This window comes from Corvus kubaryi, unplaced genomic scaffold (genome assembly GCF_017639235.1).
Source record: "Corvus kubaryi isolate FWS band 111438036 unplaced genomic scaffold, C.kubaryi_AGA036_p1.0 split3-73, whole genome shotgun sequence".
In the NCBI taxonomy this organism is placed as follows: Eukaryota; Metazoa; Chordata; class Aves; order Passeriformes; family Corvidae; genus Corvus; species Corvus kubaryi.
In genome coordinates, this window is record NW_024582091.1 from 2,917,394 (window position 1) to 2,941,801 (window position 24,408).

At 37.3% G+C, this 24,408-nt stretch overlaps 1 protein-coding gene across 2 annotated transcripts in view; it reads right to left on the minus strand.

The window, feature by feature from the left end:
• Positions 1 to 24,408, minus strand: part of CSMD1 (CUB and Sushi multiple domains 1) — a 1,103,023-nt gene that overhangs the window by 760,639 nt on the left and 317,976 nt on the right. For both annotated transcript variants that reach the window (XM_042017326.1, XM_042017325.1), the window contains exon 3: positions 1,988 to 2,100. In XM_042017326.1, coding sequence (XP_041873260.1) covers positions 1,988 to 2,100 — 113 coding nt within the window. The remainder of the gene's footprint in view (positions 1 to 1,987; positions 2,101 to 24,408) is intronic.

Consider the following 24,408-nt stretch of genomic DNA (forward strand, 5'->3'; position numbering starts at 1 on the left):
CATTTACCACTTTTTCCAGAGTTAGATGTCATATTTTGAAGTCAATTTAAAGTTCATTGACAACACCAGGTTTACAGCCCTAAATCTGAAAGGGGGCAGTGTTGTTTAACCAGAAAGTGGTGTTCTCTGTTGCTGTTAATTACAGCTCTTCCTGCTGGGGTTTTTACAAGAAAGAAGGCCAGCAGGAAGTGTCATTATATTACAGCCTGTGGCTCCATGTATGTGTTTCTAAGTTGACAGTCAAGAGATGTCCTTTAGCCTTTTTCACTGTCCTTTTCAATATGAAAAACAAACTGCTCAGATTACATAAAAGGATGAATTATGCTACTCCATGCATCTCATAGAACAGAACAATACAGGTACATGGAATGCAGCTTCCTATTGAGGCAACAAAAACAGTTTCTGGTGTGTTCATGATTTCTGATGATCTTTCTCAATTTACCTAGTAAAGCTTATAAAGACTATTGCAATGAAACTTTCTTAGTCTTTTCTCATGGCACTCATATCAGTTAAAAAATAAAAGACTGATTAGCTGACTTACCAGGTGATAAGGCTTTGGGGGACAAAGGAAGGGAGGAATAGCTACTAAGGAAAGACATACTGTGAGCTGCCCACCCAAACAGAAAAAGCTCAAAACAAAAACAATCTGAGCTACTCATGACACCTCCTATGCTGCTGTCTTTCACACCTCTGTAATCCCCTCAATATGCGTATTAAATTCAATAAGATGCTTTAAAAAACACTATCATTTCAAAACATTAATGAGATATGAAAGAAAGATACCTATCAATATGGAGTAGACTTCAGCACTGTCAAGAAAGGGAGGTAAAGTTTCAAGAGTTCTAGGAGAAACATGATCAAAACTCACAAAGCATCTGAAGGTACACCTGCTGTCTCTAAGGTACTGTGACTTTCTCTAAAGTGGTGACCAATGTAATGGATTTACACACTTGCAAATTCTATTCCTAGTAAAGAGCTACCATCAAACCATACTACTTTCTAGATTCAGTTCCACATCAGCTGCATCAATAGAAACATTTCAGGCACTTAACTGATTGTAGGCAAAATTTTCAGAATAAACACTATCAACCAAGGATTAGATCTATGAAAACACTGAAAAAAATCACTTGGAGTTTGAGAAGTAATCGGAAAATTGCTACAACTACAACTTTAAGTATTAGAAACCCTGCCTTTCCATTAATTAAAAAAAAGCAGTAAAAAAATCAAACACACACAATACCCCAAAACAACCAAAGCAACACCACACACTCAGTTTGAAAACAATCCTGAATTACATTCAAAACAACCTCATTATCCAATAAGCGACTTAATATCACTGTATCTGTTAACTTTCCCCAACAATGGCTGCAGTTCTCGTAAAACCATTTCCTTAATACTTTGAGCTATACAAAAGGTATCATTCCCGTCTTATGAACATAATTCTTGGTATCCAAAAGAAATGCTTGGCCTTATTTCTAACAAGAACTGCAGGCTAACACCTTCCACAGAGTAAGTGTCAACTCTTTTCTGTTTTTAATTTTATTTATACATATATTTCTGTTGTCTTTTTAATTTTCCACAAGGACAAGATTAGTTATTCATTTTCAAGACCAGTTAGGATCCTTATCTCCTCTCATTTTTATCATTACACCCCTTAAGTTAGACATTGCCTAAAGATGCCTCCAAAAAAAAAATTTAGGAAATAATAAGAAAACCATTTAAATGAATCTATCTCTGAATCCAGCTTTGGAGGCCTGACAAATTTTGTTGAAAACTCTGGCAGCAATTGCAGTATCAGTTTAAATTAAATTTAAAATTCAAAACTGTGGTCATGATAAAATAACATTTTAAGTATGTTACAAAATAAACCCCACAGTTAATGCAATAGCAGCCGATTACTCAAATCTCAAACAGAATTGAAACACCACATTTCAACATGAAAAACATGTATCGAGTATAGTGAACACAAGGTAAGAAGAGTTCTTACCTTCATAGATAGCTTTGAAGCCTTGGGCACTGACAGCAAAATCTGTGGTGAAACAGAGGGTGAGGATAGATCCTGTGCTCACAATAGATGATGGAAGCTGAAATCCAGATAACCTGTGCAATAAAAAGGCACAAGTTACTAAAATTTTTATTATAAAGGCCATCAGTAGATGTGATGAGAATTATGATAAACATGATGTTTTTACTTCCAAACTGCAAACACATTATGGGCTTTACCCTAATGCATCTCCAAACATTCACTGCAAAATTTCAAATATATCCTTGAGCTTTGAAACTCTCCTAGGTTAACAGATCTATGCACTCTCCAGAAAAAAGTGAAAGAAAGACCTGTTTGTATCTACTAAAGACTTTTTTTGTTAGGACTCATTTTAAGATGAAGACAGGTAAATTTAAGACACCCAGAAGTAGATATTCAGGCCTTGACTCACTCAGAGATACTTCATACAATTTTACATAGCTTAGACTATCCTGTCCATCCTCCAGGTACTGCTTCAGAAAAAACATGGATGTCATATGTTCAGTGTGATAAACATTAACTGACTGGAAAACAAACAAAACCACCACACTTCCATTTAAGAACTTCAGAAAAAATTAACTAACATTTCCCCTCTTATTAGTAGTCTTGCCTTTACATACAAAATAGAATTTTGGATAAGGTATAATTACATTGCAATATTGATTATAAGACAATTTCCCAAAATCTGGATTTTTTTTGAGGGTAAAATAGATTGAGGAAAAATGTTTAGATCCTTTACTGAAAATCACTAAACACAATTTTTTAGACCTGGCTGATACTAGTGAGATTTTTTTTAATGATTATTTTCTCATAAGTAAGATGAAAGACACCATTATTGTCCCACAAAAACAAAACTATACTGGTAGCTTAGTTAATCACTAGTTAATTTCTGTATTGTACAATAGGAGTATGTGATTGAGTATGTATTGGATAACCCTGCCAGAAAACTAGTTTGTTCAAATTTCACCCTGAAAGAGCTTCTTAGAAATTGAAATAGATAATTAAAAAAACTCAAATAAATAAACACAAATAGCCAACCAAAAAAGCCTCTTTTTCAGATCTAGGTAGTTAGGACAATCCATGTCTTTAAAAAAGAAACAAAAAACCACCTTGCCCATGAAATTTATGGTACAATTAAGTTATAGTTCATTAATTGGCATCCAGAACTACAGAAGAGAAATAACTGTAAACAACATACTAGTAGAGCAGTGCCACTGAACTAGATGTTCTTTGAAAAATTAGGTTTATTAAAGACAACTTTCATATATAAAAAACACATAAGAGGAACTCCATGCTTCAATTACACCAGTCAGGTGGTTCCCTATCTCTTTCCAATTTTGAGCTTTGGAAAACAAATAGAAGAGTCAGAGATCAAAGTAAGAAGAGCTTTAAATACAGATGAAGGCATACAGTCAAGGCAACAAAATCAGCAAAAATCTTTCTGCAATTTCTTCCTTTCATTTTAAACAACATTGTCTCCCATGTGGTAATTAGCTGTTTGCTCTAATCTTTTTACCTTCTGTGTGCTTGTCAACCTAATAATCCTTTTCCACCTCATTTACTCCAATTCCAGAAATAACCAGGCTGATTTCCCCCTCGGTCTTCAAACTGCAGAACTACCATAAGGCTTGCCACATCTTATGTTCATGCTTTTGTATGTTCTCTCACCTTCACTAGACGTTGCAGTTTTTAGGGAAATGTGCCTCTTGTTCTATTTAATAAATTAGAGTGGTTATCTCGTTTGCCCTACATCTGGAGTGTACTCTCTGACAGCTCATTATTAATTTAGGGTGCGTATTTTCTGATCTTACTTATATGTCTCTCTCTTCTTTGAGAAGTGATTCAAAGAGTTCTTGTTTTAAGGGAGGTTTTTTTGGATAGCACTACAGTATTTCCTGGATCTAACATTTCTTGCTAAACTACAGGAAACTAGCATGCATTGTAGGGGAAGAAAGGAAAATCAGCTTGAGTCAGAAGCAGCTAGCCTCAACATTCCACACTACATGGGAGAACTAAAAAAAGACCCCACAATAAAAACACCAAAAAAAGTTATATCAGTGCAGAACTACAAAGCTTTTGCTACCTCATTCCTGTTTTCTCCACTTGGTCTGGATTTGGTTCATATAAATGAACTTACCTGAACCGTGAGTGGACATCCTGAGTTCTTGGTATGATTTCCAACCTGCTTTGATTCTATTATAGTAAGTGTTACTCCTACAATATGGATTCTTAGGTGCCAAATAAAATTTTTTCTATAGCATCCTTGAAATACTAGAAGACCATTCTTTAGGCTGACATTGCAATTTGCATTAAAGGAAGATATTCTTTTATACCCTAAGTCAGTGCACTTAAAGGTTTTGAAGACTTATAGGTGTGAGACACTAGAATGTTAATGGGTAGTGACTTAAAACATTCTTGCCATTTGCGGAGGCAGCAGGGTGCTTTGCCAGGCCAGGTTTGCACACCAACCCACCCACCCACCCATCCAAGGGGGACAAGGAGAGATTTATGTGTGTTGGGTTTTGAGCCAGGTAAGGGAGAAGGCAGGTAAGAAGCAGACCCTGCAGAGGCAGCACAGAGCTCTTTACCATGAATGTCCTCCTGTTTCACAAGTGGCTCAGTTGTAAAACTGTCCCCCACCTGCCTTACCTGAGGAAGGTGTTGGACATTTACATTCACAGGGGACATTCATATGTAGGCCTGAAGGTATTCACCCTTTCTGATGGGGCATACCAGGCTCAACCATGCTGACATGAGAGGCAATGTCTTGGAAGGTGTCATAAACCAATGACTCCAGAAGCATGCCCGGACTCATTTCTGGGGGCTTCCACCAGAGCACTGTGCAAGATGCAGCGTAAAATGCAACAGTGTAAAATGCCCATCCCCAGGGGTGGTACCTGGGCCTTGCACCTAAAGCTGAAGTTAAATGAACCCACTGAGATCCTGCTTCATGGTCTTCCCCCACCTGCAACTGGCCAAGATGGCCACTGAGACTTTGACCAAGAGACGCACAATCAAGTCTCATTGCTGGATCCATGGGCAGTGGTATCTTTCTACTCTTATCCTCTCCTCTCTTTCTTTTCTGTATACATTTTCTCAAGTGTTCATTTTATGCTTTTACATTGCTATATTACTAAAGATAAAAATAATGAAAAGGGCTACACATCTGCTTTCCATTGCAATTGTTCTAAAATAAACCCTACATATATAGACACCAATCAGTCAGTTTTGCTTAACTCTAACTCCCCCCAAGGTTTCCATTAATGAGAAACTGTGTTACACTCGTCTTCAGGGGTGGGTTGTTACTATAGGAGAAGGCAAATATGCGGAGAAACTTCAAGTATATCAACTTGAAATGTTTTATCAAGGTCTTTATACTACACTAATCCAAAAAAAGTTTACAGAAAAGTCTTTAGTAGAAAAATTCATCAGACTACCTAGGTGCCTCTATGGTAGCCTTTTTGCCTGAAATATTTCTGAAAGCATCTTTTCATAGTATTCTAATAAATTCAGCAAGACCAAATGCCACTAAATTGAGTGCAAACAAAACTTAGGCAGCAGATGAAAATCTAGTGTGTTATTCTTCAGACATTTCCAGAATTCCACTCTTAACCCACTAAGCCATTTTCCACACACCACACACCCCTGCACTAACATTTTGTTAGGTGGTTCTAGGTCATGAATCATAATGTATCTTGCACATTCACTTCATCATACAGAAAAATCACACACCTTCACACACTGTTTTATCATGGAAACATAGTTTGGCAATTAACATGTAGGCTTTTACAGCAACCAGAAAGGGAACTGTTTAGACAAGTGTGTGTGCTAAGGAAGCAGAATCATTTCAAGTTCCTGTGCTAATAAAATTGTCATTTGATAAACTTGCATTACTTCATACTGAGCATATGGCAATACTTTAAGCTTAAAATATTGCTACTTCCTTAACTTTCAGCAGCATTAATCAGCACAAAATGCACACACTAAAATACTCTGAAACCACAGATGGTATATATTTGGCTTGTCTGTACAAAAGAAGCAGAACTTATAATAGAAAACACAGCGGTGCACCACTACTGAGTTCAGACTCTGTTTGGAGAAGAAGGAGGCGGGGGAACCAAAAGCAAACGGTGGGGGGAAACAACTGCATATTTCATTCTCCATTGTAATTTCACAGATCAGCCATTTCTACTGATAATATCTATAAATATAAGGGCTTTTTTCCAGTAGCATAGCAATAGGTCCATTTGGCTCCACTGAGCAGAACTCCTCTGCTCTCTACTTGTGAAGGCACATGCTTGGACTTCCTGGTACTAAACCACGTGACAAGGCTTTTGGGGGGTTTGAAAGATGGTTAGGCATCTGTAGAAAATTATGTATGAGAAGACAGAATAGATTTCTTAAGTCCTTAAAACATGACAGGTTATTTTAAAGGGTCAAGCTTACTGACGTCTTCAGTTACCTGTTGGAGTGATATAGAAAAAGACAGGTCTTTTCCAAAAGTGCTGGGAAGATGGCAAGCAATGGGTAAGGTGCAACATGAAAAACACGGCTTTGTATTAGAAAAACACAACTTCATATTAGAAAAAACACACCACCACAACAGTGGTGATATATTTAAACTGGTGCCCAGAGAAGACCTGGTATCTCCATCCCTGGTGATGCTGGATACTCAGTAATGCCCTGAACAGCATGATTGACTTAACCCAATGTCAGCAGGTGGCAAAAACAAATAACCACAGTCCCTCCTAACCCAAATTATTCAATGACTCCATGGCCAATATGGAAGGCACAGTCCCTATCACAAGCAGCGGCCATAAGAAAGGACAAGAACACTCAGCAGTTTCCAAGTACAGAAGTACAATTGGATCAGTCTAAAAATTTTTAGGTTCTTTGCATAAGTTTACTAGGGATTGTACCTTTGCTGAGTGTAGGCATAGTTATGAATTTTTACCAAGTCCCAGCTGTCCACACAGAAATGGGTAAGCCTTCAAGCATGGTTAAAGATGAACTTATCTTTGCAGGTGTTTTAAAGACAACCTTGACACAAAAAGGTTTTGTTCCTCTCCCCTCCAATGAGGACAACTACATTCTTGTTCCCAGAGTCACTAGATTTTTAACAAACATTTTGCACCACATTCAGAGTCAAAATGGTCAAATGAAGCAAATGAAGCTTTCCAAAGTGGGTCTATCAGAAACAGCTTTCCAACAAAAAGCATCATATGATCAGACTGCTTTAACAAGAGTATGTGCTGGTTTCACAATCACCAAAAACCAATGAGCAGTTGCAAAGGTAAAATAGAAACATTTTCACCATTATATTAGCTTGTTTATTTATTCCTACAGCTGCTTGTACTCCACTGATGTATTCAGGTTACCACGTGGGACAACATTTTTTCAAGGTTTAATGAATTTTCTTCAGAAATTTAAGAGCCAAAAAAAATCTGTAGAAAAAAGGAGGACCCTGCATCAATGAGGACTGTTTATTTTTTTCAAATCTATGAAGTAGATTAATTATTAGTAATAATGAATTATTGCTAGTAGTAGAATCAGATCTGTTAAAAATTTTTGGAATTGAGTCTGATATATACATTAGCACTCTCAGAAGAGGTAACTAGAGTTTACTTGACTAACAGAAAACATTCTTGCCTGAAATTAGCTATCAGATGCCTCTTGCAAAAGCTGTTAGCCAAACAGATCGATGTAATTAATAATGAAGTAAATTAAGTTTCAATGAATTGTCCTACAAGCTAGTCTGGGCAAGACAGGAGTAAATTACAAAATCAGATTTATTTTTTTCGCCACTCACTCAAAATCCATACAAGGAGAACTCCTAATATTTCTGCCATTTTACCCTAAAGTGATAGAGGTCATTAACTGCCGTATGAAACACCAAAGAGCCATCTGCTATCAGGGTCCTATTTTCTCAGCTTTTACATACAGTTCTTAAAATTGTCATTTAATATACAGAAAATCCGTAAGTTCATTCTTTATTAAATTCACGTTACCACATGAAAACACAAAGTTATTTGCAGGTACTACGTAAAAGATTGTGCTGATCAGTTTCACATCAGAAAACAAGGCAAGCCAAGAGGACTAAAGCTTTAAGCCATCTATTGTAGTTCTCCATAAAAAACTCACTACATCACAGAAACCAAATATTAAGTACAAAACAAGAAAAATGTTCAAGAGGTAGTATCTCATATTTGGCTGAACTGGAAGCTATCCTAGAACCATACTATCAATGAAAATTAAGCAAACTCCTTCCATATTTCAGGCATCTGATATCACCAATACTGAATAATTTCTATAGGCTATTAGGCATGTGAAGAAAAAGCAATTCAAGGCAGACCGTATGGATTCCTGGAATTTATTTCTGATTTTATTAGTTTATATAATATTGCCTTTGTGATGGGTTGGTCTTGGACATCTACCAGACCACCACCCAGTCTCACTAACCTTTATCAACAGGATGGGAGGAGAAAATAAGACAGAAATGTTCCCAGGTCAAGATACAGACAAGGAGATCAATTACTAATTAGTGTCATGAGGTCATGAGCCAAATAGATTTGACTTGGGGAAAATTAGTTTATTTTATTACCAATTTAAATATGTTTGGACTCCGAGAAAAAAAGATAGATTAACCAAAGCCCTTTTTCCCCAGGCTCAACTTCATTCCTTCCTTCCCAAATCCTTCACCTCTTCACTTAGGCAATGCTGGGAACGGGGGCTGGAGCTCATCCACAGCGGCTCACACTTTTACCTTGATCCAGTGTGGGCTTTCCACAGGCTGTGGTTTCTTCAGGGAACATCCTCCTCCTGCTCCACTGTGGCCTCTTCCATGGGCCGGAGGGGAATCTTTGCTCCAGTGCCTGCAGCACCTCCTCCCACTCCTTTTACCTTGGAGGTCTCACAGCTGTTTCTCTCATATGCTTTTCCCCTCTTTTTCTCTGTGGTGTTTTCTCTCCTTTCTTACATGTGTTTCCTGAAGATGCCCCTGCCCCAACTGTGGGCTCAGCCATGCCCTGCAGTGGGTGGCTGGATCTGGCCAGAACCAGCTGTGTCCAGCTGGAACCGGCTGTGTCTGGCTGGAACCGGCTCAGTCCGGCTGGGGCAGTTCCAGCCTCCCCTCACAGAGCCCCCACAGCCCGTGCTGCTGCTGGGGCCTGGGCACCCACACCCTGTACAGCCTTGAAGATACAAACAGAGAACACTTCAATGCACCTCAATTCATGAATTAAAAAGTCAAATAATTAATATGTTATCTTACTAATTAGTAATTAGAATCAGTTTAAACTATCAGACTATCTGGAGAGAAGCTACAGCAGTTATTTACAAGAAGGTGGTAACTCCAATTATTCCACAGATAACAGCAGCAGTGCTATGACAGCACATTTACAGGACACATATCCATGAAAGGAATGAGAAGGAGGTGTCTTTATAAACAAACTGTGGGTTTAATGGTAGATAAAGCCAGATAAGAATAGAGGGGGTACACATTAGAAAAGGGGTTTGTATTAAGCAATTCGGGAAGTCTGTACCTCTCAAGCACCTCAGCTAATGGGGAAAGAGAGAGGGAAATGCAGCTGGGAAATTAGGATTAAAAGGAGGCTGCATCCTCTAACAATTTAAGAGACCCCATGGGGAATGCCCATGATCTCTCCCTGTATTTGAATAAAGTTACAGGACTCCTCTGTCTCCTTTTTGGACATAATTCGCTGGTGTTTGTGGATTAACTTTCCTGACATCCATAACGTGACCTTTTACAAAGCCACTTGCTGTCAACAAGAAGAGTTACCCACAGGGTTAGGCACCAAATGGTACTTAAAGCCAAAAGATCAGAACATCCATTCCAAAAAAACCAGGCTTTTACCTGCCACATGTGGAATCACAGAAGCCTTATCTTAATAATTTATATCCATTCTGTTGCCTAAAGGAAGCGAAGATTTAAAACCTGAGACAGCATCTCATACATAAAGGTAGCAGAAGAAGCTACTATAAGATTAATACAAGATCCATAATTTATAATTGATTTGCTATCACAGAAGATGAATATATATTTAATTTATATTTAGTCCCACTGCCCCTGGCCTCAAATTTTTTCTTTAAGTCACAGAAAAAGAGAAGATAAAGAGAAAAAATTGTTCAAGCTTAACTAAGAATAAATTGTAGGAATTATAACATTAATATTTTGCTAGTAGAGGAAGGTTGCCTATTACCCAAACTCACCAAGTTCATTCAATAAGCAGAAATAACCTACAAGCTGAATGCTTTTGATGTATTTGGCCTTGAGGAAAAGCAGCTGGTTTCTCTAGGTGCCACCAAACAGCCATGGCAGCAAAGGTCCACATCTGCTGTGGGAAGCCCTGATGGTGCCCAGCAGCCTGTGACCGCAGTTCCGTGAGTCCCTAAGGGAGCAGGGACGCATGACATGAGCTGGCCAACACCAAACCAGCCCACAGCCGGGAGGGGAACCAAAGTGATGGCAGCTCCCAGGTGGGGGAGATGGGCCAGGGGCTTCCGGGGGTGCAGCTGCTGGCATAGATGGGGCCGTCAGCAGGCTCCAGTGGCTCCAGCCTGGTGGGGCCATGTGGGGAGTATGCAATTCCTAGAGCGCTGGGTGCTGGTGGTGGGCCTAGTGGAATTGGTACTCGTGTGGAGAAGGACTTGCCTAATGGGAAATCACAGCACTTCCCCACAGCTGCAGGCACCAAGAGAGGAAAACAGCCAGTTTGTGTCTCAAGTGCCTGGCAGTCGCTAAGACTGGTGACTGATGAATAAAAGAACCACTGGGCCACAGCACTGCGCCATGGCCATGCAGAAGTGCCTTCTTTTCTTGGAACACCTTCTCATCATACCAGGTATTTTCTTACTATTTCTACCTATCGTACACAAAGTGCAGCTACAGAAATGGTTTCATATGCCTCTATGCTAAATGACATGGAAAGAACAGCTAATATTTGATAAAACTGGACAAAAATACAGCAGTGCTGTAGGGTGCCAAAAATCAAAGTGATACCATAAACAGTTACTGCTGGAGGAGTAAAACCAATGTTTTACCTTTAAAAGAAGTAAGTTATTTCACTTACTATAAAGTTAATGACTTTTGAGAAAAAACAGCTGAAACTTTTAAGTGATGCCATGTATCCCAGGTTACCTGACTACATAACCAGAAATTGAGTCAGGAAAACAAAGATCTTTCAGGGATTTTGTCACCCATTTAAGATATATTCTTAGAAAACATTTGCACTAGTCATTTTAAGATTCATTATGTGAGTTGTCTGTTTACTCTCACATATATGGATGTTACATCAGCCATCTTTTTGGAGAGTGTGTCCTGTTAATCCTCAACAGTGTTATCTGTTATTTCACATAACTTCAGTTATGAATCTAGCTTGCATTTCCTACGTCAGAAGCCTTTAGAGAGAGATCCACATCAGGCTGGGAACAACGTTACATCAACGAACCATTGTTTCAACTTCAGAATAAATGAGGATGAATTGTATTTGAAACTCTGTATAACAAATCCAATATAGAACATCCATAATGATGTAGATTATTTTTATGCTCCCACTTGTGAGTTGTTTGGAAATGAAAAATGTACAGAACTCTGGTTGAGGAAAAAAACCCAAAAACCAACCAAACAAAACCACACAAAAACCCCCAAAACCAAAGGAACAAACGGAAACTCACAAACCCTCAAAACCCTAGCAAAGGAAAACAAATTGTATTTTATGCCTCTACTAAATGAAATTTTGGCAGGTGGAAAGTTGGTGAGGAGAATTCTTTTTCTCTTCACAAGCCAGGTACTAATAACTGAAAAATCATCCACATTTCCACTTCTCTAAATTTTATAGGCTCACTTTATATTAGAGTATCAGGGCACCTCACAAAAATCAGTGGCATGAAGCCAGTGTAAATGGAATGATAAAAAGTGTCTTAGAAGCCCTGCAACACAAAAAAATTGCCTGAAGGGCGAAAATATATCAATTTCTGGAGCCTTCTTTTAACGTTTTTACAAATTGGATTACAGTAGTATTGCCAGCTGAAAAAACCCCTACTCCAGCTTTTTTTTGGTGGCTCCACTTTAAACAAAGGCCTGGAGGCAGAAGAAAATATGCTAGCAAATATTTGAATAGATCAGATTTTAGTACAAACAGCATGTTTGTCCTTAGCAGCAATAGTGAGGTATCTAAAAACATTGGACATGTTACTGTCCAAATATGAGAGTATTTAGGAGTTTATATAGTGTTCAGTGTCCTTGCTGTAAGAAAGACTAAATATTTGTGCCCAGAACTTTATTCTAGAAATGTGTGAAGCTGCAAATATGGCCTATGATACACAGCAAAATTTGGAATACCAACATGGCTTTGCAGATTTCCATTATCTGTTTTGCCCAGGCTGGATGGCCTGGCTGTTTTTTTTTTTTTAATTGTTCAATCCAAAATACATGCTAATGGTTGAAATCACTCGCATTAGTGAACTGTGATGTGAATGTTCTTCATAATTTTTATTGAGAGATATACCCTTTAGGATTAATGAAAAAAATAGGACAGTTAATTAAATATTTACATCATTCAAAAGAGTAAATTTCTATTTTAGTGGTTTCAGGTCATTATTTTTCAACTTTTCTTAACGAAACTTTTTCACATGTTGCTGAAAAGATTAAAAAAAAAAAAAGAAAGAAAAAGTGATGCAAAGTTAAAAACAACCTAAGTTTAAATAAACCCTACCTTTTTATGTCACTCATTTCATAGGCAAAACTTTGAAGCTGACTTTTACATAGTTTTGCAAGATTTTGTTTACCTAAATTTATGTTCTCAGTAATCAACCAGATTCAAAATAATGGAAGCTAGAGGCTTTAATTTTTCCAGATCTAAGTTTCCCATTTGCAAAATAAAGACAAAATTACAAACTAAAAAATGTCTTTTGAATTCACAGGGATGGAACACCAATCCTATGAGGAAGGGCTAAGGAAGTTGCAGTTGCCCAGCTGGAGAAGAAAAGTCTCTGGGGAGACCTCATTGAAGCCTTCCAGTACTTGAAAGAGGCTTATATGAAAGGTCTGGACAGACTTGCTAGTAATGCCCATTGCAGTAGGACAAGGGGCTATAGTTTTAAACATAAAGAGGGTAGATTTACACTAGATATAAGGAAGAAGTTTTTTATTTTGAAGGTGGTGAAACACTGGAACAGGTTGCCCAGAAAGGTGATGCCTCATTGTGGATACAAAAATGCTGCTAGCAAGGACTTTCTTGCTATTTTCTAAGTCCGTGAGAGACTTTTCTCTCTCACAGAAGAGGTCGCAGAGTTATGTAAACAACCAAACACCTGCAGCCGTGAAAAGTCTTGTTTATGGTATAGTAGAAAAATATTTTGACAATGGATGTTTTAGGATTTTAGCCAATCACCCCCAAGGGGTGGCTGATCCCTTGTCCAATTAGACGATGAAGAAAAAAGTCTATAAAAGAGTTTGTAAAATAATTAAATAAATCAATCTTGCTGCACAATTCCTGCCTGCTGGATCTTCTCTCCTCCTCCCTATGGCTGCGGGACACAGTAAAATACCCTAGGGTTGCAGTAATACCTCATCCCTGAAAACATGAAAACATTCAAGTTCAGGTTGGATAGGCCTCTGAGCAGCCTGATCAAGTTTAAGATACCACGGCCCATGCAGGGGCAATTGGACTGGATGACTCTTAAAAGTCCCTTCCAACCCAAAGTGTTCTGTAATTCTATGATTCTATGAATTCAAGTACACTGCAACTTGTAGACAGATCCTGAGTTAGGGGAATAGGATGAATTTATTTCAATATGTCAAATCAAAAGAACATCAAAATAATGTGCAGTTATCTTATTTTGAGCAATTCATTTTGGCAAAAGAAACTTAGGCAATCTCCAGATCATCTGGAGTTCTACTGCAAATGTTTCTTATAGCTGTAAGACAAAAAACTGTACTTATGGAAGAACAACCAATGAAGTTCCAAACCCAAAAGTGTTTGGAGCAATCAAGTGACACCTTTCCTTCACCTTCTGTGTCTTTCCAAACTATGTACCTGTTCAGCTTAAATAATCTTCTCAGTGTTGTTGTATGTTACACATATTATAAATATGTGCCTATGAGACTTTTCACTCTATAAAATAATCCTGTTTCAGAACTGAGGAAAGGATGTTCCTTCACTGTCACTTCATTATGACTTTGTTTTTTTCCCTGAAGTTAATTGTTCTGACAACTCTATTTTAAAGGGGTCAGGCTTTGACAGTTTTAGGCTATCTGCACAAAGCTCACTATATTAACTTTCTGCTCCTATGTTTTTACTCCCAAGAGCTATGACATTCTTCTTTTCTATGTAAACCTTTGAAGTCTGTCTATCATTTCCACCCATCATACTCAAAGTTTAGTCAGTATGTATCATTTATTACTTGAATACCTCCTGTCAAAACTGCTGCTTGGTTTGTTTGTCCTTTATAAGAAAGAAATCTAGTGGGTATTTCAGCAAGTCATAAAGTTCATTTTATCTAAATTTAACTTTAAAAAAAAACTCTTTTGAAACTAACCAGTTTCGATAGTTTCAAGTGGCACTTAAAATAAGAGGTTGCTGCTACTAATATGAAATAATGATCAATTCATGAAATGTTTGAGAATTATGTGAGTGCTTTGGGCTAACTCTGTACTTATTGTATTAAGCATCATATACTCATATTTTTCATCATTATGTCACTTGTCATCTCCTTTGGACATATTTTTGCGGTATTCAAAACCTTCAGGAAGATAAGTAATCTTTGTCGTTCAGTGCTTAAATTTAAACATTATTCCTATGTAGAGCATGAGTAGACTGTAAAAGAAAAGGGGGAGGCGCTGCACATACAAGAATATCTGACATAGGCAATCAAGACATGGAGACATGGACTTTCACCAGTGGATCCATTTAGAGTGCAGATAGGCAGGACTGGAGGGAAAGGAGTAGTACAGCTTCTTTCTCACCCTGTAATAAGGATCACATACCATGGCAAAGATCCATAATCCTTAAGAAAGCTCATGATGCACCTGTGAAAGCTGGACTTAGTCATTACTATATGCTGAAGTCCTTAATTTTTTATCTTCACTGACTTTTTCACACGTGCTAACAATATGTAACTATCACGTTTTTAATATCTTTGTTTTGCCACACCAGCATTTGGCATTGCATTTCTTTGGTATAGCAGTTAATGAATCTCAGACTGCAGTGACTTTTATAACCAGGATTCTTTTATTAACTCTTAGAGCAAAAATCTTTATGTTGAAATGTCAGCTTATTTTCAGAATATTCCTCCCTTGTACATATTCTATAGCAGTATATGGTGTAGTTTAGTGTACTGAATTCCTATTGTGATCTACCTTGAGTTGCTGGCATGCATACAGATTTTAATGATTGCCCTCAAAGTGCCCTCTCTATGGTGCCAGCTTATCAGTATGCCCTCTAATCAGCTCTTCAACAAATTCAGAAGTAATGAAGCAGAACAATCTCCTGTTAAATTTCATGGTGAACAAATTTTGGTAGCTTCAGCCTGAAATATCACATTCCAAAAGCAAGTTAGAAATAAACCTTAATTGAGAGATATTTCATCTTTCTCTCTGAGCATTTTTGTGCTTATATTTTAAGTCACCTCGGTAGAGGTTTGCCCTAGGATGCATAATTTGATGCTTGATCTCCTCCTATCAGAACACTTTATCTTGTTCTCCTGTCCTTTAATCCTTACATATATAATATATCATTTCAGGGCTTATGATCAGCATTGAGATTATCTATAGTAATATCATTTTTAGTTTGGAACAAATTGTTTCTTATGGATGACTTACCCTAACAACTGTGTTCAGGTGAGTCATATTTTGCAAGTTTAAAATGTTCTCATTCTAAGTGCTTCTTCCAAAGAAATGATGTATGCAAAGCCTTCTTTTTCTTTTCACTCATACTTTCAATTTCAGCAAACTTTCCCTTAAAATTTAATCATAATATTTATACATTAGCCGCAAGCAATGGGTATTGCATAGTAACCAGAAGCAAGGTACATATTAGGCAAATTCTGCCATTAAATTTCTGCAGGAAAGTGGCAATGCTCTGCATTATCTGTTAGCCTATTACATGTCACTTACCCCTGCAGATGGTGTTGTGACAGCTGCCTGAGGCTCCTCTTAGCTACTCATGTGTGTCCAGATGCTGCAGGATGTGGGATCTGAACACAGGTAACAGCCTTAGGGGGTTTTCCTTTAACACAGTATTGGATACCACCAGGACACTCAGGTGGTCTGCAGGGCTCTGATATCTGTTTCTACGGGCATCCTACAGACTCCGCAGAAGTACCTACTAGAAGAGATGGAGTGGGCAGATATAACATTACTTGATAGGGAGGAAGCCAATGATAAAAGAATTACTATTGAAGGAAAGTGTTTTAGGTTTATATTCTCCATCTTATTTTTCAGTGTCTCTCATTAATTTGAATAAGAGTTTTAGCTAAACCTATTGCTTAGAATGTATTTTTATTTGGGTGTATTTATATTGTCACTGGCTCATATTTATATAGGACAGTTTGTAATCCTTAGCTTTTTCTCATGAAAGTGCTGACTTCGGCATACCGTTGTTATTTTAAAATGGTAAAAGATGTCTTTGGTGAAACAGCTTCTCAAGTCCCTGATGCCCTTTGTGGCTAGAGAAAGGTTTCAATACCAAACCACTGCAGAAGATTTCATATGCCTACGGAACAGTCGTGGCATGGGCTACAGCAGTACTTAGGTATTCCCTGACAAGGTGCTAATATGGAGACTACAGACCTCTCCAAGCAGTGGGTGGTAGAGAAACAAGTAGGAGAAGTATGAAATAGCTAAGAAGCAGTAACTGCTGTTTGGATGGATGACAGAACAAAAAGCAAGAGAACCAAAATAATAATGAGTTTCAGGGAAGCCAGCTATGCAACTAAGAAAAACATAAGATCTGAGCGAATGCTGCTTATTCGAAAGAGATGAGGAAGAAAAAATCTGTGGGAAGGAATGTCATGTTTTACGGGAAAAGAAGGTAGCCTTAATTAACACTAAGAGAATTTGGCTTATCTGACAAAAATTCTCAGGGAAGACATTATAAGGAACATTATTAGAGACTACTAAATAGAGAACCAGATGAAAGGAGTCCATTTTTCCTGGAATTTTTTTTTTTACTTCCTTTTTATGCTCCAGATTCAACTAAGCTGCATGCAGCAAATGAAGGAGTAAGCCTGTCTCCAGAATTCAACTCCTGCATCGAATGAACATCTAAACCAGCCTGTTTGTCTAATGCCTATGAAAGAGACTTAGCCAGATTAACCAGCATGACTAAAGTTTGTAATTTTTAAATACCCCTCAAGAAAAAGACTTCCTGGACTGAGATGAGATGGGGGTGTGAAAGGCAAGTGAGAAAACTGCGTAAGATTGATGGCTCCCTCTGCTACTGAAATAGAATAAAAAGGCAAATGCCAGCTGAGAAGATGGAACATAAACCAACTGTGAATGCTGACTTTCTTGCCATTGCTCTTAAAACCATCATGGTTTAAAAAGGTAAGGTTTGCTCAGAGGTCAAGCGTCAATATAAACACAGGGTTCCTGTTTTAAACAACCAAACAAAAACGAGACCTGAAGTTCCAAATGTCAATTCAAAAAGAAAGAAAAAGCGAAATAGGAAAGGAGGGGATACTTAATGAAGTTAAAGAGGATACTTGATACGTTAAAAAAAAAAAAAAAAGGGCAGTAAAAAGACCCACCAAACTTCTTTGGTGCAGTTTTTACTTTCTCCTATCACTTTGTACTTCCCATAATACTACACTATGATGAAAAGATTTGATTTCCCTTCTCACTCTGTTCTTTTTCTCTTTGGTTAGCTGTCATTTATTTTAATGCTGGGGAAAGGGCAGTGGGGGTGGGAGGGTGGTGTGTTATTAAATTTCTTTACTAGCAGACTCTAGTTATTGCTTTTATTAGTCTGTCACTATTCACTTTCCTCAGAAACCTGTATTTGATCACTGAATGAAAGAGGTATGTGGACTAAGTAACCTAATGAAGTTGTTTCAGCTTTATCTGCTGCAGATCTATAGCTGCAGTTTTATTGTTACCTGCTGGCCAAACACAAAACCTACCTTTTATTGATTTGTTGATGGAACAGTGTTATTCAGTACTGCAGATGAGAGCACTTTGATCTTTTAATTTCCGTATGTTTGGTAGTATTAAAAGCTTTTATGCTATTTGTGCCCTTTGATCTGGGATCTGTCATTCCATGATGAAACTCCACCTATCAAAATAAACCACTTTTCCTTCCATGTCAGCATCTATTCTGTAAGTGGCTTTGGGTTTTTACCATATTAAAACCAAGAACAACTGTTGTGATAATAGTGGTTCCCATTGAATAGTTTTGCTATTTATGCAAAATATTATGCAGGATGTGTAAAATAAAATATTTGTGCAGGATATGTAAAGCAATTTTAATGTGTTCTTTATGGCTACATTTAGGTTTTAGCTGGTCTGTCTGATCTCTTTGGTGACAGATAGACTATGATTCCTTTCACAATATGTGTATTTGGGATACATTTTTTTCTGTTCTATGAAAATGCTTATAATAAAAAAAAAATCCTCTTCTTACTTCTTAATGATAACAAGAATTTGTGGGATGTCATTGTGTTCCTGTGACCGGGGTTTTTAAGACTTCAAGGAATAATGAGTAAAAATTGTACAGTTTTAACTCTCCTACATCTCAGGAGAAAATTCCTGGAAAATTGTCTATTCTGATACAGGTGGTAGCAACCTACTGCAATAGTAGTGTATTTTATACATTTTAAGAAAAAATAATTCTGTACTTCTGAGCAATTTCTCGTTCTGCATTTTACTGCATTAAGTACAAGCTTATTAAATGTTGATAAAATAGTACCATTTCTATAGAAAAGGATCTCTCAGTGGAAGACTCTGGAGTAATTCTAACCATGTCCTTCCTGTAGGAAAAAAATTCAGTTATGACTGAACAGAATAATACATGATTTTGCAGTCACAGCCTCCTAAATTTACATTAGCTTTCTGATGCTTGAGAGTTAAAGAATTTAAAATTACACAACAGATGATGTACTAATGAAATTCATAAATCAGTGGATAAAAATTGCCTAATGATTTGACTACATGAAAAGGAAGAGTCAGATGAGGGAAACTACTAGCAGTGTGTTCCAAGACTTGGACTAGTCTTATGAAAAGTATTTATTAATAACTGAAAAAAATGGAAGAAGTGTGGTAAAGTAAGACAGAAATCTTGTCAGATAGGATGAATCACTGCATAGGATTTCATTGATTCTGAAGGAAGCTGACCTGACTGCCTGCATAATTTTACACAGATAAAATTAGTTGAGAGGAATAGTAGTTCCAAAGACTAATTAAATGGAATTTTAAAAAACCCCAAAACAACAAAAAACCCTAAATAAAAACTAAAAAAATTCCAACAAAACCAAAAAGCCCCCACAAATACTGATGCACTCAAATAAGTGATTTCAGCAGAATGCCATTAAGATGCTTGAGTAGAAGGGCATGACCTATGTGAAGAAGAGGAGGAGGAAATTGCAGAAAGGGCATTAAAAATATAAGCTAAAGCCTGGTTTATGACATCATATTATCAACCATGGTTCATATGTAAGATGGACACAAACTCGTCTCTGAGGTACCCATTGAAAGGATGAAACACAACAGTCTGGAGTTGCAACAAGGAAAATTTCCCATTGAATATAAGATGTAAATTATGAAAAAATATTGGACTTTTCATTAGTGTTACTATTCAAATGGAATTCCCTTTTAGGAAAATAAAATAACTTACTGCACAATACTACACAGTGCTACCCAATTTGATCTTTAAACCAAGGATTGTACAGTTTGCTGGTACTGCCACAGGCTGCCAGAAATTCTGCTTGAATTACAGTGATACTTTAGGGCCATTGCTTCAATGCATCCTTCCTGAAAACCTCTGATCATCCGATTTTCTTTTCTGAGAGGTGCCAACCCCTGAATTTTAGGCTAATGATATTGTGGAGGATTTACATAGTAAACACATGCTTTTTGAGAAAACACTATTCTTGTAACACTGGAAATTTAGCAGAAAGAAGAGCAGTTGAAAATGCCATGCTGAATATCGTATCAGTCTGACAAGTTTGGTCAGCCTATTAACCTAAGCCACTGCAACAGTCTGAAGAAGAAATGTCTTTGGCAGCTGCCTTGTCAAGAGAGAAATACAGGAAAGTTCATATTTCATGCTCAGAGGAATAATTGGCTGCTTAGATTTTAAAAGTACTGATAATTAAGTAGTAATAGTTATTTCCATTAAAATCTCTTAGTTATAGATATCATGCTTAAAATCTGCTATATTTATGTACATAACATATATACTATTAATATGTAGCAAAAATGCAATCAATTGACTTCTCACTTGTTAGAAAGATCTTTAAATAGTACCCAGCAGGTATCACCACACTAGAAAAAGATTAGCCTGAACAAAAATAAAGTGCAAAATAAATATGAAGCATTAGAATTCAAGTCTAGCTTTCCAAAAGCAAAAGAAAACAAAGCATGAAATCAAAATTATAAAAAAGAACAATTAAGATCACCGTTTCAGCAGTGCCTCTCACCATTAAGCAGAAAACCCAAACTAGGCACTCTATTCACACTAGCCATCATCACAGCCAATCATGGTGAGGAGAAAACAAAAAGAGGACATTTTTTTCCAGTCATATATTTTGCACAGTTTCTTACTTTCCTGCCACATTTTTCTACAGACAATAATTAGAGTGAGTAAATATGGTAAAAGGAAAATTAAATCCCACTAAGCAAAACTTTCCTGGTTTTATTTTTACAATTGTTTTTACTACATTCCTTCATTCTTTTTTCTCTATAGACCTTGAACATTTAACCCAAGATCAACTCATTTTTTGTTTTTTAAACAGGCTTCCCTCCACTGACTACATATTGAGTTTGAGGTTAGCTATGCAAAACCGGATACCATGCATCAGCTAAGGTCTTTCCAGTGCTAAAAGAAAGTTAAGGTTTCTTTTACATTGGTCACAGAAGCCTATTTTCCTGTTCATACATCCCAGCATGGAGTTTTGTCTTCTTTTACCCTGTGCAACAATTTGACATGTTGATATGAATTAAAACCATAAACCTGAAGAGTCCTGTATGTTTTTCTAGAACGTCGATCTTGCTCTTTCTGAATTAGTCACCTAGCTGTTGCTAGTTTGGGGGTATTTAATAAAGCACAAAATACAGGTCTTCACAGGTTTCGGAATCACAGAATATTTTGAAAAACTGCACAAGACTGTAGCACCGGAAGAGCACTTTCACTACTTAGTTTATTTTCTTCTTGTGTATTGATTTGATTTTGTTTTAATGTGTGTACTGAAAAACCACATCAAAAAATTCCTCAATTGCCCACTCTTCAAGAAATTCAAATTACTTATGAGGTTTTAATTTTTCCTTGTAGACACTACTCATTCTGATGCATCCCTCTTACAAAATGGTTTAAGATTCTCTCTTAAGAAATAGAAAATGACTAATATTTCTTTAGTGTACTGCTAAAATCCTGCTCTATTTTACAGTCCAGATAAATTACTTTATGCCATTAACACTTTAATCAGTTCTGAATAACTCCCATGAATGCACTGCAGGAAGAGAGAGACAAAATTGAGTGGTTTTGCAAAGTAATGGTATAGAAGAAATTTCTTTTAAATTGTGATATGAATTGCGAACTCCAACCTAGACTCAGTACACTTCAGTAGTATGTGAAAAATTCAACATTTCTTCTAACTCTGAAAGTAAAATGCCTGACTCTGGTATTTCAGCCATAGATTCAGCTGTAATTGCTATTGTGGAGTCTTTTACAGGCACTGATTTGAAAAGGTTCCAAGTTGTTTACTGTAAAACACAAACACACTATTGATACTGCTGGTCCTCCTGGGGTTTTTGGGTTTTGGGGGTTTTTTTTGTTTGTTTCTATTAGAACATTCATACCTCCAAAACTGAACAGTTTTTGTCTGCCTATTAAGCAGTACATCAAGGCTTATCTAACCTTCCCAAGTTTCTGGCATCAATCATTTCTCTATACATTTGTGCATCATTTGCAGGAAGGCTCTAATTTTCTCAAATGATAATGATCCCTTAATTTAGTTTGCTTTGCAGTTTTTTAAGATATGAATGCTCTTTGTTTTTTTTCTTTCTAACCTTCTGATTATTAAGGCCTTCACACTATTTTGTGTAGGTGGCTGAGACTGAATCTTACTTTATAATTAATTTTCAGGCAAGTTATTATTATGGTATTTCTTTTTTTCCCCTTTGTGATTTTCCTGAGATGAATTTTAGAATACTTCTATTTTATTATTTACATGGACTTAAATCATCTGCTATGATTTGATAACCAGAGCTGATGTCAGTTAGAGGTACATTAAGGAAAACTAGAGAGGAGCACTTTTACAACTGAAACCTGGCATCTTATATCCACTGAAAAGAAGCTGTGAGTAAATTTAAACTAATCCACATATATTTTCCAAATCAAAATGACCTATTTTTTTCAATCAAAATTGAAATAAAATTAGATGCCCTGGAGTAAAACATTATGGATTTTTACATATCTGCAACTAGTTATACTATATAGCTCTTATATTAAAAAATGGAATAAATGCAAAATAGAACATTAATCTGTGTTGATGGTATACAATATATGAGGAGAGATAACACTTACCTGTTTAATTCCTCAGAGTGTGAATAGATTTCCCAGAGTATTATAAAGTTTTTGCCATTAGCTCTCTATGTATTTTGTGGCACTTTAGATTACACCGTTGTTATGTACCAGCATCCCCATGATGATGATTTAAAAGAAAACGCAACAGCACTTATTGAGCAATGTTATGCTGCCCAGCTCTGTTTTATGTTACTGCCTATAGTTGCAAATTGGGTCAAAGAAATAGTGTGATTTCGCTGTGAGCCTGTCGTCCACTCACCATGTGCAGGTTTGGATCTCCGAGCAGTTTTGATGTACACGCACTAGATATTCCCGGTGCTTCAAGGGGGCATTAGGTTAAAAACCAGCCTGTTAGCTAAACCATCTCTGAGTCATCCAGTGTGCACATAGCACTTTTTGTCTCCAGTGAGCTGTGCACTGTATTTAGTGGAAGCTTTTTGCCCAAGAGACAGACAAAATGCAATTTGAAGCAAAGCCCCTGACCCTATACAATGCAGAGGTGCAGGACTCAGCATCAGCCACTTTTAATGCTGTGCCCTCACTACACCTAATTTCTTGCTAATGCAGGAATAGTCTTTTAGTGCCCTCAGTTTACTGAGTCATTCACAACATCTAAATATTTCTATACACACAGAGATGCAGAGTTTCCGAAAGAATTTTTAGGTTAAATATAAACTCACCTAAACAGCATAAGTAAGCTTGGACTGCTACTTTTAGAAATAGCTTTTAGTTTCTTTATATATAAAAAATGCTTTACATATAAATATGTGATAGGGACTGCAGGTCACAGGAGGGGATCCTGCCCCTCTATTCTGCTCTGGTGACACCTCACCTGCAGTGCTGCATCCAGCCCTGGGGTCCCCAGCACAGGAAGGACATGGACTTGCTGGAGTGAGTCCAGAGCCACTAAGCCACTAAAATGAATAGAGGGATGGAGCATGTCTCCTATGAAGAAAGGCTGAGAGAACTGGGATTGTTCAGCCTGGAAAAGACAAGGTTTTGGGACGTCCTAATTGCAGCTTTCAAATACCTGAAGGAATCCCACAAGAAAGAGGGAGAAGGACTTTTTAAGGGGTGTGTAGTAATAGCAATAAGGGGAATGTCTCAAAAGTGAGAGTAGGTTTAGATTAGATATTAGGAAGAAGTCCTTTATTGTGAGGGTGGTGAGGCACTGGCACAGGTTTCCCAGAGTAGTTGTGGATACCCCACTCTGGGAAGCTTTCAGGGCCAGGTTGGATGGGGCTCTGAGCAACCTGGTCTAGTGAAAGGTGTTTATGCCCACGGCAGGGGGTTGGGAACTAGATGATCTTTAAGGTCCCTTCCAACTCAAAACATTCTGTGATTCTATTCTATGATTATATATATATAAAGCATTTGCCAATAGATTTGTACAAAGTAAGTCCTAAAATATTAACTGGCAGTATTTTTTCTTTGCAAATACAATTTTTTCAAAATTATTCTGGTTTAGAAGATGTAGTTGCTGGGACACATACATTAGAGGCACAGGTACTGATTTTTTAGCTTTGGAGGACCTGGTTTTGGTGTCTGATCCCTAAGGCCAAATTCAACTGCATTCAGCATCTAATGTTCTTATGCACTGCAGAGTTAAACACCTCAAACCTGAGG